This window comes from Tenrec ecaudatus, chromosome 8, assembly GCF_050624435.1.
Source record: "Tenrec ecaudatus isolate mTenEca1 chromosome 8, mTenEca1.hap1, whole genome shotgun sequence".
Classification (NCBI taxonomy): domain Eukaryota; kingdom Metazoa; phylum Chordata; class Mammalia; order Afrosoricida; family Tenrecidae; genus Tenrec; species Tenrec ecaudatus.
In genome coordinates this window covers 88,873,636-88,889,213 of record NC_134537.1, presented here as the reverse complement: position 1 = coordinate 88,889,213, position 15,578 = coordinate 88,873,636, and the positions used below count along the sequence as shown (strand labels likewise).

Here is a 15,578-nt window from a genome sequence, read left to right as displayed (position 1 = left end):
AGGTAGGTTTATTGTGCCAATCTGGCCAATAAACACATGTGGGATTGATAAGGTTGCAGTTTAAATAAAGGGCAAAGAGATAAATGGCTTGTCAAGCCTCGCCTTTCTTGACTCTTGCTCTCTGATGACTGGACCAGTGTGTGGCTGCCTTAGCTGTTTCTCTGCCTCAACTTGTGAGCTACACTACCTGTGGGACCCCTAACCCATGGACTCTGTTGCTATAGTTTGAGGCTCCTTCAAGACCTGCTTCACCACACTGCTGGTGTCTACATTACTTGAGCTGGGGACTGTCGGAGCCTGACATCTGGCTGACTGTTGGTGACCTGCCCGGCTGTTTGCTGCCTGTGGCTGGACTGCCTGTATTGCTCTACAGAAGACTCAAATGTCTGCTTCCTTGACTTGCACCCAGCAGCCTTCTTGAGTTGAAGGACTGCCAATGTATTGAGTGTCTTATGGAAGTGAGTTTAACTGAGCCATTTGTACTGCTCTGTGGGCTAATTAGCTGTTTATTTTGTATGACAACATAAGAATATCTATCTATATAAAAATATAAAATCATAAGTGTCCTGGTTTTGTTCCTCTAGAGAACCCTGTCTAACACGCTCTGTATGGGCATCCAAAGCCTTTTTCCCTGACGGTTAAGCAGGTCTGGAAGCAGCTGCTGAGTCTCAGAGGCATTGGGATGTGGACACAGCGGAGGGACAAATCCTACAGACACTATCTTCCTCTCCCCCTCTTTACCAAAAATGGAGACATCCCAATTGCAGTGTGCCCGTGGTCACAATGACACAGAATACTTCAAAGAAGGACTAGCCTGGGAAATTCAGGATGGATGCTCCCCCAGGAGGGGCTGGGCGGTGCAAACAGCGGATGCATGCAGCCGCTAACCAAATTGGGGTGAGCAAGTGCCACAGAGAAGTGCCTTGGACAAAAGGCCTAGAAATAGCCTGCTGAGAACTGGCCTCAGAAAACCCTACTGAGCCCCGTTCTCCACGAGTTAGGGTCAGCCCCGCAACAACCCGACTTGGCTTTATGCTTGCCATAGCTACTGCCTGGCGCCCAGAGCCCTGCAAGAGAACTATGAATAACCCCAGAATGCCTGCCCCCTCCACTTCCGGTGAGCTTTCTGCAGCTGGAAATGATGCAAGCTGCAGTGTGTTCCCCAGGACGCCTCCACTTCCGAGTGCGGGAACACTCTGGGGATATCAGCCGAGAAAGCAGCCGTGAAATCACACCAGCCTGCTCTTGGCTCCGAAAAAGCCCTTGGCTTCCAGCTTCCAATGAACAACACTGCAGAGACCAGAGGGAGCGAACCCTTCACAGAGCACGTCCAGAGAAAACACAGAGCTGCCCAAAGATGGCGCTGCGTCCTTCTGACATCAGCGCACAGGAATGCGCTGCTGGGACCCACCACCGGCTTCTCTGTGACCGTCCCCCATCCCAGCGCAGATTCTCTCAGGACAAGCCCTGGGGTGCGGACGGAGGAGCCAGGAAGGGTGGGTGGTGACTGAGGTTGTGACTGGAAATGGGAGCAGTCTTGGGCGAAGTTGGAGAGAGGCTTCTAGGCCAATGGCTGGGCAGCAGGAAGAACATGGAGCTGGGCTGAAGCAATTCAAAATGAGAAGTTCCTCCTGGTTGGGGCACTCTGCTCCAATGGGTTATGGGTTGGGCTGCTGATCACAAGGTCAGCAGTTTGAAACCCCCCACCCCATCCACAGCAGAAAGATGAGATTTTCTACCCCTGTAAAGATCACCATTTCAGAAACTCACAGGGGATTTTTAACACTATCCTGTAGGTAAGGTGGCTAGACGTCCCGCTTTTGGCGGGACAGTTCTGATTTTTAACAATTTTTCCCACATCCCGCAGCATTTTTTAAAAGTCCCGATTTTTGGAAAGAATGCATGACAAGCTAGGGTAGACGGTTTTTGGCTGCCATGTGGCTATTTCGCCAGGATCTGAGTTTTATTAATGGTGTCCCACAGGTGTCCTGTTTTACCAATGTTACAATCTGGTCACCTTACCTATGGGGTCACTATGAGTCGGACAAGGAGTCCTGGCGGTGCTGTGGAAAAGTCAGCTGGGCTGCTAATGCAAAGGCCAGTGGTTCAAACCCACCAGTTGCCCCATTGGTGAGAGATGAGGCTTTCTGCTCCCATAAAGCTTTACAGTCTCAGACCCCAAAGGGGTAGTGCCACCCTGTGCGTTAGGGTTGCTGTGAGTTAGGGGCAACTCAAGGGCACTGGTTGGCATTGGATGCTTAGACCGAAACTCTGGTGGCACCGTGGCACAGAAGCACTTGGCTGCCAAGCTAAAGGTTGGCTGTGTGAAGCCACCAGCAGCAGGCAATCAGCTTCCGTAAACATCCGCAGCCCTGGACACCCTGCGAGGCAGTTCTCTTCTGTTGTGTCAGGTCGCTATGAGTCAGAACCAACCAAACGGCACTCAATGAACACCAAGTTTTGGATAATATAGGAATCCCACTTTAAGGGAAAAAGGAAAAAGAATTACAAATGTTCCTGTGGCCCCATGGGTGGAGCCCTAAAGTTTATGCTCTAAGCATGTCAAGATACACCCACAGTGCTCCAGCCCAGAGCAAAGCCAGGGGCATGACCAGAGAGCAGCTGGGCGTGAGCAGTACCGACTCCACCCTTGGGTGAATCTGTGGATGCAGAGCCCTGGTTTGCTGCATGTAGGCAAACCAGGAGTCCAGAAGGCTCTTCCCTGTCCCGTCGCAGCCTGACAGTGAAACCAGAACACACCCCGATTTATAAAATGTGGGTGAACCAACATGATGCATGGAGAAAATGACAAGCCAGTGCTCTGCCTCTTTCAAAACAAGGGTAGGGTGGGAGTGCAAACCTCTTGGTCGGCACAGTCAGAAACAGCGCCCAGCTTAAAGACAGTGGCCAACTTCATTGTTTGAATGCGCCTTGCTCTCCATAGTCCTGCCCCCTGAGAAGCCTGTCAACGACTCTTCAGAGGTTCTCGTTTCAGGCATTTGACTTCTGATTTTTCCTATGGTGGCTATTGTTTCATTGTGCCTAGAGTTTTAAAAAGCTCTGATTTGCCATTGCCAGCCACAAGTTCGAAGCCCTGGGATAAACCTGGAATCCTCTGTGGGAGAAGGGGCCCTGTGGAAACCTGAGTGAAAGGCTGTGAGAAGGCCCTGAGGGGGAGGGGTCCCAGTCACTGCCCTGCTGAATCACCAGGATGCAAAGCCCTTGTTGACTTTTCAGCAGGTATGCCCTGAAAGCCCTTGTCCACAGGCAGAGCCGTTTCCCACTCATGCAGACTCCCACTCTCAGTGGAGAAGCAGTTTCCAAACCGGTTCCTCCCTCAGTGGGCAGTGCTTGCTGGGAGGCTGCTTCCCAGACCTTGAGGAATGTGATGTCAGCAGCAACGGGGCTCAAACCGTGGGAAGGGTGAAAGAGAAACGGGGAAAAGATGCGCCTAGAAGCCAGGATTGAAAGAGCATGGATGAGGGGTGGTGCACGGTGGGTGTTGCCCCTCCCTTGGCCTTCAGGCCTGTGCTGCTCTCTGCTCCCGGAGCAGGGCCACTGATAGCTACCTCCTAAGCCCTGTCTCGGGCCTGTGAGTGGAGTGGGAAGGCAGAGCCTCCTAAGCAGGCCCGGCTCTCCGGTGAGGCTCAGAGCTGGAACAGGATCTAGAGACGAGGTAGCCGGGAGAAAAGCGCTCTCCCCCTGCGCGGAGGGGCTTGGACTGGGTGGTCCCAGTCTGACAAGGTTTTGCTCTTTGCCAACAACACAGCTGCGGCACGGGGACTCCTTCAAAAGTACCCTTTTCTCTTTGCCAAGGGCCATTGTTCCCTTTGGCACACACCCACCTTCCAGTGCAGGTCCAGCTCTAGAGTAGGGACTTAGATCTCAACATGAAATATGGGAGACGGGGCAACGTTTCCCCACCGGCCCTCGTGGCCCCCGTCTCCAGCTAGAGGCCGGGAGGAGGGGCTTGGTTTCCAGCAGCATCTGTTAGTCATCTCACATCTCTGCAGAGAACCCCCAGCCTTGGATGCCTCCCGGCCTGCAAAGCCTTTGCCTGCCCTGATTGGAAAAGGCAAAGCCACAGAGGAGGAGCAGAGGGAAGGGCTTTCAAACCCAGCACGTGAGAGGACGACACGGGGCCCAGCTGTGGACACTGGGTCTGACATCAGATCTGCTTCCTGGCACTCAGGACAGGAACCCTGAACACCCACGGCCAGGCAAGGGCGCCCAAACGCCATCCGAATAAGCCGTGTGCTGTCCACTCTGCCCGGTGAAGGGCAGCCAGCCCAGCCCAGGGGAGCTTCCTCGGGCAGCGGCCCAGCCATGGTCTGAGCGCAGAGCAGAGGCCCCGCTGGGGGCTCCGGCTGAGCAGCCATGTAGGAAGCTTGTTAAGAGAGGGTGTTTGCTTTTCCTGGCAGCTTCGTGGTAGGAAAAGCTGAGCAGATGTCACAGGGAAGGAATTAACCAGCTGTCGGGAGGTTCTTCCAAATGTTCAGAGGATGGGGACCCCTGGTGCAGACAGGAAGGTCTGGCCCCATTGCAGTCACCCCCGGGGTCTAGTGGAGCTGGCTGGCTGGCTGGCTGGGGCAGCTCTGCTGGCAGCACTCCCACATGGTGGGCTGGCGGCTCTGATCAAAACCTGATCGGAGGGGCTTAGTTACATGTGGCCAAGGCCTAGCCCGGGCAGGGCCCAGAGAGGGGTGCGCTGTGCCCTGTGACCCTCAGAACTGGAGGGAGAGCAGGAGCTTGACCAGGTCCTCCGACGTGGAAGCCAGCTCTCTTTCCTCAGGCTTCCTGGGACGTGGAAGAGAAGGAAGGCAGGGTGTGGGGCTGTCCTTTGTGGTCGTGTAGACCCTGTAGCTGAGTCACCCGTGTCTGAGCTCAAGGCCTGCGTGCACCAGTGGCACGGCCTCTCTCTGACTTGGTTTCTTCAACTTCATGCTGGCATCCCATCTCCGGGGGTTGTCGGGTGGCCCAGGGCAGTGTCTGGCACAAGGTGCATGTGTTGTGAACGCCGTTAGACGTCTTCAGGTCAGCGCTGCCCCAGAGTGACCTTTTCGGAGTGCAGAATGAAATGCGGCCCGGGCCTGGGCCAGCCTCGCAGTCATTGCTCTGCTCAGCCCATGGACGCAGCCAAACTAAACATGAGCTGTTATCACTGCTGTGATTAAGAGGAGGCGGGAAGAGCTTAGACCCACCAAGTCAACTCCCCTGCCCTGTCGCTGGGCCATTGGGTCAAGTCACCCTGAAACCCATGGCTCTCGCCCCCCCCTCACCCCCCGGTGACATACACTCGGAGACCATGCAATATAGTAAAATGCAATGGGGCGTGTTCGACGGAATTGAATGGATCAGTTCTCCGGTGATCTAAGAAGGGCCGATCGCTCCTGGACCATCCTTTGGTGAGGGCAAAAGGGATGTTTCTTTTTATGGCGGTGGTAGCCTGCCTGGCATTGGCAGTTCTCCAGAGTACCCGGCCACTGAGCTCTCGGTGAGCCCTGACAGGTGGGGTTCTTTTGGGCGGTACCACTTTGCACTTCACCTCTGCCATGAGCCTGACCTGTGCTGGTCGAACTGCTTGTTTCGAGTCAGCCTCCTCAAACAGAATTGTGAGTTCCTCAGGGGTCAGGGCAGTCGGGACAGCCTCTGGACGGGGGCCCGGGCAGGCTTGCTGAAAGAATGCCAGCTGGCCCGTCCGTGGCTGGGGAGGGGAAAGGACTCCCCTCTGTCCACGGCCCACTCCTTCAACAAGGCAGGCTGTGAAGGTCAATCTTAGGTGTCCACTTGGCCATGACTCCCACTGGTTTGGCCAAGCAGCTGCTGCAGGGCTGCTGCAGAGTGTAAGGCAATGGGATACATTGAAAGGGGGTACTCCTTAGGGTGTGTTCTGCCTCCAGACCAGAAATCATCTCTCTTACCATTCTGCATTCCCTCCAATCTTTTGGATTTGGAATTTGTCAACCGCTCACGATCGACCCCTTGAGCCAGCAACCGGGGGTCTCCAGCCTACTGTATCAGGCATGGACTGTGGACTCGCTGATGACCCTCTGCAGCGAGAGGAAGATGAGGCTGTCTGCTCCCGTACAGTCACAGTCCGGGAAACCCAAAGGGGGCACTTCTACTCTGTCCTAGAGGGCTGATGCGAGCCAGAATCCCGTGATGGTACTGAGTTTGGTTTGGTTTGGGGTTAGCCCACCACAATCCTGTGAGCCAATGCTGTGGCGTCAGTCTCTCCTCTGCACTGACCCCATCTCCACCCTCTCCCTGTAGACACATGGGTGTGAGGGGCAATCACGCTGATTCGCCTATAGCATAGCGCAAGCCTGCCCTGGGGGGTTTTGTCAGCTGCAAACGGTCACCTTGATGGGACGAGATCGCCACCCCTGTTCTCTCAAAGTAGAGTGACCTTTTTGTTGGTGGCCGAGTGCCTCAGCACGGCACTACCACAGAGATGCGCCATTTCCGGAGAGAACCCCTGTTGCCGCCCAAGAGACCACCCTCTTACTTGTACACTTTGGTGTTGTATGTCTTTTCCCCGGGGAAGCCAAACATGCCGCAGACCACGTGGGAGTTCTGGGCTGTCCAGTGCTTGTCACAGATCTGCTTCCAGCTCTTGCCCACCTTCACCTCCACATAGCCCTCTGTCACCGGGGTGCGCTTGCGGTAGGCTGAGAGGATGGCTCGGATCCGGATGTCATCCACCTGGATGTTCATGTTCTGCCAAGAGGGAGACGTAAAAGGACAGGGTTACTTTCCCAGGCTGGCCGTGGACGTACCAGTAACACATCCCTCTCCAGAGACAATGGGCCTGGCTCTGCCCAACTGCCTGTACTGGGCCCTCCTGAAAAGTCCACAGGTGCAGACAACAGGCAAGGCCACAGCCACACTGCCCTTGGCCATGGGACGGGCATGGGCAGTGAAGCCACAGAAGGAGAATGGGGGGGCTCCCGAGGCCTACAAAGAACCTGGTGAGCAGAAGTGGGCTAGGGGCCTCCGAATCGAAGTGCAGGAGCGGGGACATGGTCCTGGGTGTTTGTTTTTGTGTGTTCGACAGGATTCATGTTTTTGGTTTACTCCAAGGTATGTATGTGTGTGCATATGTGAGCCCCAAGCTCCTCTTTGAGACAGACTGAAGTTCAGGTCGGTGGTGTCCCATTGCATCTCCCTGCACAGCCCAGGGGTCGCGTGAACATCCCCCAGGGAGGACTGGGGCAGGGGGAAGTGAGGGAAAGAGGCTGTGTGTGGAGCGTGTTATGTGCAGGACCCAGGTCCGCCTAGAAGTGAGGAGCATCATGGAGAAGGGTGGGAAGTGGGGTTGAGTACTGCTACTTGGCCACGGCCAGAAGAGGAAGGAAGGTGGCCGACTTAGTCCTTTCAAAACCCACCTTTCTGTGGCCATGGATGAAGGAGAGACTGGGGTCTTTGGTACAGGGAGGAGCAGGGGGCCAAGAAGGGTCCTTGGTAGAAGCAAGAGGAGGCAGAAATGGGAGTGGCCGAGGAGATGGGAAGGAGGGAGGTTCTTGCTTCAGTGCCATGTAGGGCCTCTCTGCTCCTCCAGCACGGAGCTATGAAGTCCCAGCACTACCCCAAGAGTCCCGGGAGCGCACACAGGAGAGGGGCAGCCAAGCTGGGAGAGGAGAATACTGGCTACCCTCTAAGTATGACAAGGAGCCCTGGTGGGAGTGGGTTACAAGTTGGATGGCTAACCACAAGGTCAGCAGTTCGAACCCACCAGCCACTCCTCAGGTGAAGGCTGAAGCTTTCTACTTCATAGTCTCAGAAACTCACAGGGCTGTTCCAATCTGTCCCACGGGGCCCCCGTGGGTCAGAATTGACTGAATGGCAGTGAGGTTTTTTGTGGTGGTATGATGACACGCTACACTTTCCTGAAGCACACCGAATACTACCATACCTCCTTGCCGGCTCGCTCACTTCCGAGCTCTCCTCTCTCTGCCCCTGCCCTAGAGGGACCACAGACCCTCACGGAGCCTCCGCCTCCACCGCTCCATCTTCCACAGGGCCCGCTTCCAAAGAGATCCCATCAAGTCAATTCCGACTCACCGAGGCCCCTTGTGGGCAGAACAGAACTTCCCTCCAGAGGATTTCTCTGTCTGTGGCCTTCAGAAACCTTCCTCGGAGCCGCCTCTGGCCAGGCCACACTGCCGCCCTCGCAGTCAGTAGCTGAGCGCGTACTCCTGCAACAGCCTGTATACCAAACCCCATCCACTGGCTGCCAGTCGGTTGCGACACGTAGTGTGACCCGATGGGACAGAGTTGAACTGCTTCTTAGGGTTTCAGAGACCACAAGCCTTTACAGAGGCAGACAGCCTCCTCCTCCTCCCAGAGTGGCTGGTGGGTTTGAACGACCGACCTTTCAGTTAGAAGCCCACATTTCACCCACGGCAGTAATGCCCTTCACGACGATTCCACTTGTTATCTCCAAGACCAGCAAGAGGCAGGGGAGTGCCTGAGATACTTGGAGGTGCCCAGAGAAGGTGTACACTGGCCAGAGAGGGAGGGTGGACGGTCCAAGTGGACCGTCATGGGGCAGCCCTGAGGGCTCCAAGGCCTTGTCCTGCCAGGATGCTAATGAAGCAGCAGGCTGAACAGAATCATTATCTGAGTGCCCAGGGATTCAGGTTTCCTCGCCACCGACTTCAGTCTGCAAAGCCAGGTCTGGCTTCACACGTCCCGCACAGTGGTGGAAAATATGTGGACCCAGAGTGATGGCATCTGGCCCCGCTGCTTTCCACACAGAGCACCAGGGAAGCTGTCAGTGGCAGGCCTATGTTTTCCAGCCTATGTCCTGGATCCTTCCAGCCCCCAGTCAGGCCACAGGACCCGTGCCACGAAGACACGTGGACAGCGGAGAGCCAAGACGGGGCCTGAGGTCTCACCCTGTCCTGGGCCAGTCACGCTGTGCAGCTTCCAGCAGGGCTGGAATTCCAGTGAGTAATGCCTCCCGCCTCCTGCTCCTGCGCTGCAGGAAAGTTACTGCCACTAACAGCAGCAGGGCTGACTTGACTCATGCTTACAGCCTTCCCCGGCAGGACCTCCCTCCCTGGAAGGGAGGTAGCAGCGCTGTGCAGTTAAGAACCCCAGCACACACCTCGCCTGACCCCCAGGCCCCGCCCAACCCCCAGCAAAGTTCCTGCCGAGGGAACCATACAGACCCACCAAGGACCCCGCTGGCCACAATGCCTGGGGCTGAGGCCTCCTGCCACCCCTCTCTCTTTATGCCGGTCAGGGCCGCCTCAACCGGGATGCAGAAAACGGAGAAGAGAAGGAGCTAGAAGCCTGTGTGTCCATGTGTATGCTCCCCCTGTCCCTCCCTGTGTACCTGTGTGCATGCTCCCCTCAGTGACCGTGAGCGTCTGTCTGTGTGTGCACCGTGGGTGCGTGCCAGAGCAGGGCTCTCTGGAGTGGCTGGCGGGTCTCTGTGGGTGTCTGTGCATGACCATGCATGTGGCAGAGGTGCTTGTGTGCTATGTGTCACGTGTATCTGCGTGTGCATGGGGCCTGTGCCTGGATCTCGGTGTTGCTCTCAGAGGCAAGGAGGAGAGGGACCTGTTCCCTCCCACTGAGGGAAGGCAGGGAGGCTTTGCGCTTGCCGTCCCTCCGCCGGAGAGGGACATCGTCTCTTCTCCCTCCACAGAGCAGAACCCTTCCTGTTCCACAAGGTCCTCCTTCTGCTTCATTCATTCCTGCATGCGTGCATTCAGCAAAGACTTCCTGAGCTCAGGACAGCCGCAGCCTCTGCCCTCCAGGGGCTTCCTGCCTGTGGGATACGGAAAGATTTCGCCCAAGTTGTCTGCCCCAAATATATGCCAAGATGCTGCTTGCTACACATGGTAAATGACTGCATACTAGGTCAATGAAAGTAGGTCAGCGGCTAATTTCCTTAAGGTATCAGCCTTCTAGAGCAGCCAGACTGTATAGTCTGACTCACCCCAACCAGGGCCCACTCCTTCTGATATTGTTCCCTTGAAGGAGTGCCCAAAGGCAAGCCCGGGATCACTCAAAGATGACTAAGGTTAGGCTACTCTATTGAGTCTAGGGTCCACCCATCTTGCCACATAGGTACCCCTATTCCCTCCCTTTACTATTGCGTGTACACCCTGAGGCCATCCCTGCCTACTGCTTCTACTGCCTATGTTAAAACTCCTTCCTATGACATAGGTCATTATCTGTAATCAGAGAGCTTGAGTGCCCCCAAAGATATATAAGCTTTGGTTAGAAATAAAACCTCATGCTCTCTCTCCTGCTCTCTCTGCCCACGCTGTGCGTGGACCTGGCTGTTGAGATCATGGCCGTCCAGAAGGTGAGCATGTTACCATGAATTGTGTCTGACTTCTTCATTTTACTAGCTCGTATCTCCATTATTTTCTATGACTTTACTATATCTATCTATCTATATTTTGAACCATATAATTGAGCCTACCGAATCTGTGATTAGTTGTGGGGGCTGGCATCTCTTGCACCTGCCTGAGCTGCCTCCCACTGCTTGACTTCTCTGAATACTAGTGACCATGATGGCTGCCATTGACCCATGACCAAATGCCCACTCGTGACACACCAGGCTCTCTGCTAAGAACTGTACATCCTTTACACCCCACTGGCTCCCCATGGCAGCCCATAGACAGCTCGGCGACACCCAGTTGACAGGAAGAAGCCTTGGCAAGGGCCTGCACCTTCTCCGAGCTCACACCGCCAGCAATGAGGCAAACAGGAATCCAAGTTCCATTGGGGCTCCCTTCCCATGATCCTGGAGTCCCCATCAGTGTTTCTGAGCCAACGCCACCTCGCTGCCCATGCCCAGGTTATGCCTGCTGTGGGGGTTGAACCGTGCTGGGTCTCTCAACAGCTCTGTACACCCAGAGGGAAGGGGACCCGGGCCCTGATATTTCTGAGTAGTCCGTCCCCTCAGGGTCTGCTGGGTGCTGTGCACAGGGAAGGTCGCTCTGTGTGCTGCCCCAAGGGGTGTGAGTCAGAGCAGTGGCTCTATGTGAGCGGAGCGGGCAAGGGCCGTGCCTGTGCACTGGGGCCAGGGGCGGCGACAGGGAAACCCTTTGTGGTGCGCTCACTGCTCCTGTATGCAGGCTGCTGGGAGAACGCCCGCTGCTGCCCTCCTTCCCTCAGGGCTGTGGAATCCCTGCCTGCCACAGACAGCCACAAGGGCTGGGATGGGCTTTTTCAGAAGTTCAACCCACCAAGTGAAGGTTTGAAGCATACACACACACACACACACACACACACACACACACACGACTTTAAAGAACGGATCTCTTGCCTTGCTAGATTTAAATTAAGCCCGGTCATCCAGCAGCTAATAAAACCTCTGGTGCTTTCAGAAGTCTCAATGCTGCTTCTCTTCCAGCATCAAACAGTGCACCCAGGCTTCCAACAGGCTTTTCTCTAAGGAATTCACAGAACCTTCTGGACTGCTCCTACCAGGCCCCCTCACAGCCCCAGGTAGGGCTTTTAAGTCATGGTAATGACTGTCCTTGGTTTCCAAAAGGGGAAACCAAGGCACAGCATGACAAGGGACTGCCTGTCCCATGAGGCAGGTTAACAACAACAACACCCAAACTCACTGCTGTCGGGTCTAGTCCAACTCAGCAACCCTAAGGACAGGGTAAAATTGGCCCCTGTGGATTTCTGAGACTGTAATTTTTTTCCCCAACCCGCGATATTATTTTATGGAATTTATTGGTCTCCCCCAAGTTTCATTAGCACATAATTTACATATCATACAATTCAATGGTTCATATCACTGTACAGTCACCACCACATCAACCTTAGAGCCCCACCCCCAATGTTAAATCACCTCTAAAATGAGGTACATAAACAATCAGTTCTAGTGCACATCCCTCCTCCCACCTTCATTATTTCCTCCTGAAATTCCCTTTCCTTCCCTATCACCCACCTCCACTCCTGTACTCCCCACAACTGCTGTATCCGTTATTAGCATTCTGCACCCACTCCTCCTGTGCTTCACAGCTGGGGGACCCAACAGAAAACAAGACGCACAAAATCGCAACTAAGGTGGTAAGGCTAAAATCATAATAGTATAAAGATAAAAATACAAATACCAGCAATGCCTACGAAGGAAAGCCTTCTATCAACATTCTACAAGCCAGAGGGGAAGTAGTTCTGTCATGGACCAAGTAAGAGATAATTGAGCCCAGTACAAATTCAGGTCGTGTCAATAGGAGGGTCAACTGACCGATTATCGGGTTCGATCCAGCAACATCAAGATGACAGTGGTCTCTGCCTGAGAGCAAGGCTGCTGGAGCCACTCAGTCTGCAGGGGCTCAGTCTGACTAGATACTCTGCAGATGGGTTGGGGGGTCCCACTGTCCTCCATAGTCCTCTACAAATTGGGTGTTTATAATTTTAGCTCTGATATTTTTCTTTTTACCATATTTGGATTTTTGTAATTGTCATCTTCGGATCACACAAGCTGGTGCACTTCTTCTGTGTGGACTTGGTTGGCTCCTCGCTTAGATGGCTGCTTGCTTGAATACAAGTCTTTAAGACCCCAGACACTATTCCAGTTAACATCTGGCCACCATGTGCTCTCTTTACCACACTTTGCAGTAGCACGCTCATCTTCAGTGATGATTTAGTGAAGGGACGTATGGAGCAGGGCCACGGTGTAACAACTAATTCTTCTTAAGTTAGAGCTAGAATTTAATGTGAGCCCCAAATCCATTCCTGGATCTGTGCCTTTTTTTTTTAATGTGCTGTTACTTGTTTGTTAACACATATGTCATACCATTCCATAGTTCATTCCTATCAAACATGATTGAACAATGGCTTCCATAACCTGTCTCCAAGCATACTTTTCCTTCCTGGACTTCTTGACATCATCTCCTTCTTATCTCCCCACCCCTCTGTGTCTCCCTTCCCCCAAAACCCTTGTTATAATTTCTTTTCCTACCGGCTCAGCGGCCCTGAGTTTCATTTACCGAAAAACAGAGAAACCAGTAATACAGCTTCAAGTGGGAGATTCCCTATGGCTGCGCACCTCTGAGATACACCCTAAAATAAACATGCATAAGCCTAATATCACGGAATGGCTGGCCATCACAGGGTTGCCGAAGACTGCTAACTCTTTACAGGAGTAGAAAGCTTCATCTCTCTCTCCCTCGGTGGTTTCAAACTATGGACTTGTGGTTCAGAGCCCAACGTGTAACCCACTATGCCACTAAGGTAGTCTGGGGGACAGGAAGGCTGGGGCACAGGCTCCCTCCCAGGCTTATGCCCGAACGGCATTTAAAATTTGTAGCATCTGTGAATGACTTGCAAATTCCAGAATGTGACACTCTGGGGCTGTGGCCAGCAAGGAAAAAAAATCACCAGTTTTGAAAGTCTAGCTGACTATTGCATCAGGACGGCCACTGGGAAAGGCCAGGCAAGGAAGCAAACAAGCCTGCAAGATTCTACAAGGTGGTCAAGAAGCTCCGGGCTGGGCAAGCAACGTGGTCCAAGCTGGGTCTTAGCCCGCATCATCCTCTCCTTCGATTCCTCTGGAGTTGGCCACTACACATCAGCCCAGACCTTCCTCTTGATAAGTCACACTGGGGGTGGTGCTGGGGTGGGCGGACCTTGTGGGGAGAAGCACATCCACCTGAAAGAGAGCAGTGGTGAGTCCAACGCTGGCTGCCCACTCAGCATGTCCCTCCCTCCTGTGGCTCCTCCCTCCCTCCCTCCTGTAGCTTGTTCTCAACGCCCTCTGCATTCTGTATCCCAGCTGCTGAAAAACAACACCAGCAACAACAAACTAGGCCTTCGAGAGACAGGGACACATTTTCTAACAGCCGGAGCCGCAAACAAAATGCATCTAAGATGTCCTTGATTTTTCTCCTTCCACTCCTGCTGTGAAGGCTTTTTCCTCTCACTCTATCCCCGCACTACCTTCCCTGCCTTTCCATGACCTCTCCCGTGGCATTCGCATTTTCCAGGCCGCTACACAAGTCAAAGAAAGGTGTTCTTATTCTGCCTGTGGGCCCAGTGCACTGTCTCTCCGTCCCTGTCCTAGCAACACCAACACGCCCACAACCTGTTTATTTATGTGTCTTGCTCACAACCTGCTGATGGCTCCCCAGAGCCTACTGGATCAAGTTCAGACTATTTAGACTCCCAGCCAAGAGTCTCTCAGATCGGCTGGGCCTGCCTCTCCAGTCTTGTTTCCACCTTTGCCCTTTTCCAGCCAGGAAGCTCCTCTCTCTGCCCTCCAGACATCACACTTTCAACCCATCATCAAGTCACTCCTGACCCTCAAGGGCAGTTTTTCATTCATTCACAAACATTTGAGTGTTTTCTAGACACTAGCACAGATTACTTGTTGGGCTGCTAACCACAAGATGAGCAGTTCGAAACCACCAACTGCTCTTTGGGGAGAAAGATGAGACTTTCTACTCCCCTAAATAGTTACAGGCTCAGAAGCCCACAGGGTTCCCTGTCCCCATAGGTCAGGTCCTGTAGGGTCGCTATGAGTCAGAACCCGCTCAACGGTAGAGTGTTTCATTTTTCTTTTCTTCTTTGACACAGGGAAGCGGGATTCTCACCTTCCCTGGAAGAGACCTGGTTTGATTCCCGCCTGCCTGCCAATGCTCCTCATGCTTAGTCAGCACCTGTCTGTGATAAAAGGCTTGCACGCGGCTCTGATGCCGACCAGGCTTCAGTGGCACTTCCCGACCCAGACTGAGAAGAAAGGCCTGGAGATGCACTTCTGCAAAGCAACCAGCGACAGCTCCATGATCCCAGGGGGCTCACTGACAACTGATCACGCGCCGGCCACTGTCTTACTTCATTGTTCTTGCAATTCCATGAATCGGGGTGACTCTAGGGTATCTAAGGGCAAGGCACAAGTGACAACAGCACAGGCCCTGGGACCCAAAGGTGACACAGATAAGTTCCTTTTTGTCACATGGGGAGAGAGCGTACTGCCACCCCCTCCTCAAGCCTTCTCCTTTCTCTGGCCCTCCACTGAGATTTAGATTCGCTTTCTTCTTCGTGCCTCTAGCCTTTGCGTTCGGAGCCACTCATTTAGGCCTTGGCTTATAGTAACGACTCTGTACTGTTTTTGCTGCTCATGTGTTTGCCACCCAGTCGGACTGTGAATTGCCCAAGGGCCAAAGTGTGCCTTACTCAGTGTGACCTATCTACACCTCCTACAGCCAGGCACATAATGCTTTTAGAAATGTAGTTCGTTGTTTTTTAATGAGAATATGCCCACAAAAAACACACCGCTTCAACCTTTCTACATGTACAATTCAGTGACATTAATTGCATTCTCTTAAGTATTGCAGCCATTCACACAACGCACTCCCTCACACTGGTCCCTCCTCTAGTCACGTGAGCTCACTGCTCCTGTAATTCCTATCCAATTGTCACGTTGCTCTAAGATCCCAACCAGACAGTTCTTCGATGAGTCCGAGGCTCCAGGCAGACATTTCTTACTAGTTTAACTAGATTGTCGTTTGATTTTTAGGAAGACTCCAGAAGATTTTGTTGGTTTGTTTGTTTAAAGACTATCTTGGGGCAGGTTCGGAGGTTGACCCAACCTC

The 15,578-nt window shown here is 53.6% G+C and overlaps 1 protein-coding gene across 1 annotated transcript in view; it reads right to left on the bottom strand.

The window, feature by feature from the left end:
• The window catches only part of LOXL2 (lysyl oxidase like 2), a 110,158-nt gene that overhangs the window by 34,772 nt on the left and 59,808 nt on the right, over positions 1-15,578 (bottom strand). The window contains exon 4 of the mRNA XM_075556504.1: positions 6,509-6,720. Within this exon, the coding sequence (XP_075412619.1) occupies positions 6,509-6,720 (212 nt within the window). The remainder of the gene's footprint in view (positions 1-6,508; positions 6,721-15,578) is intronic.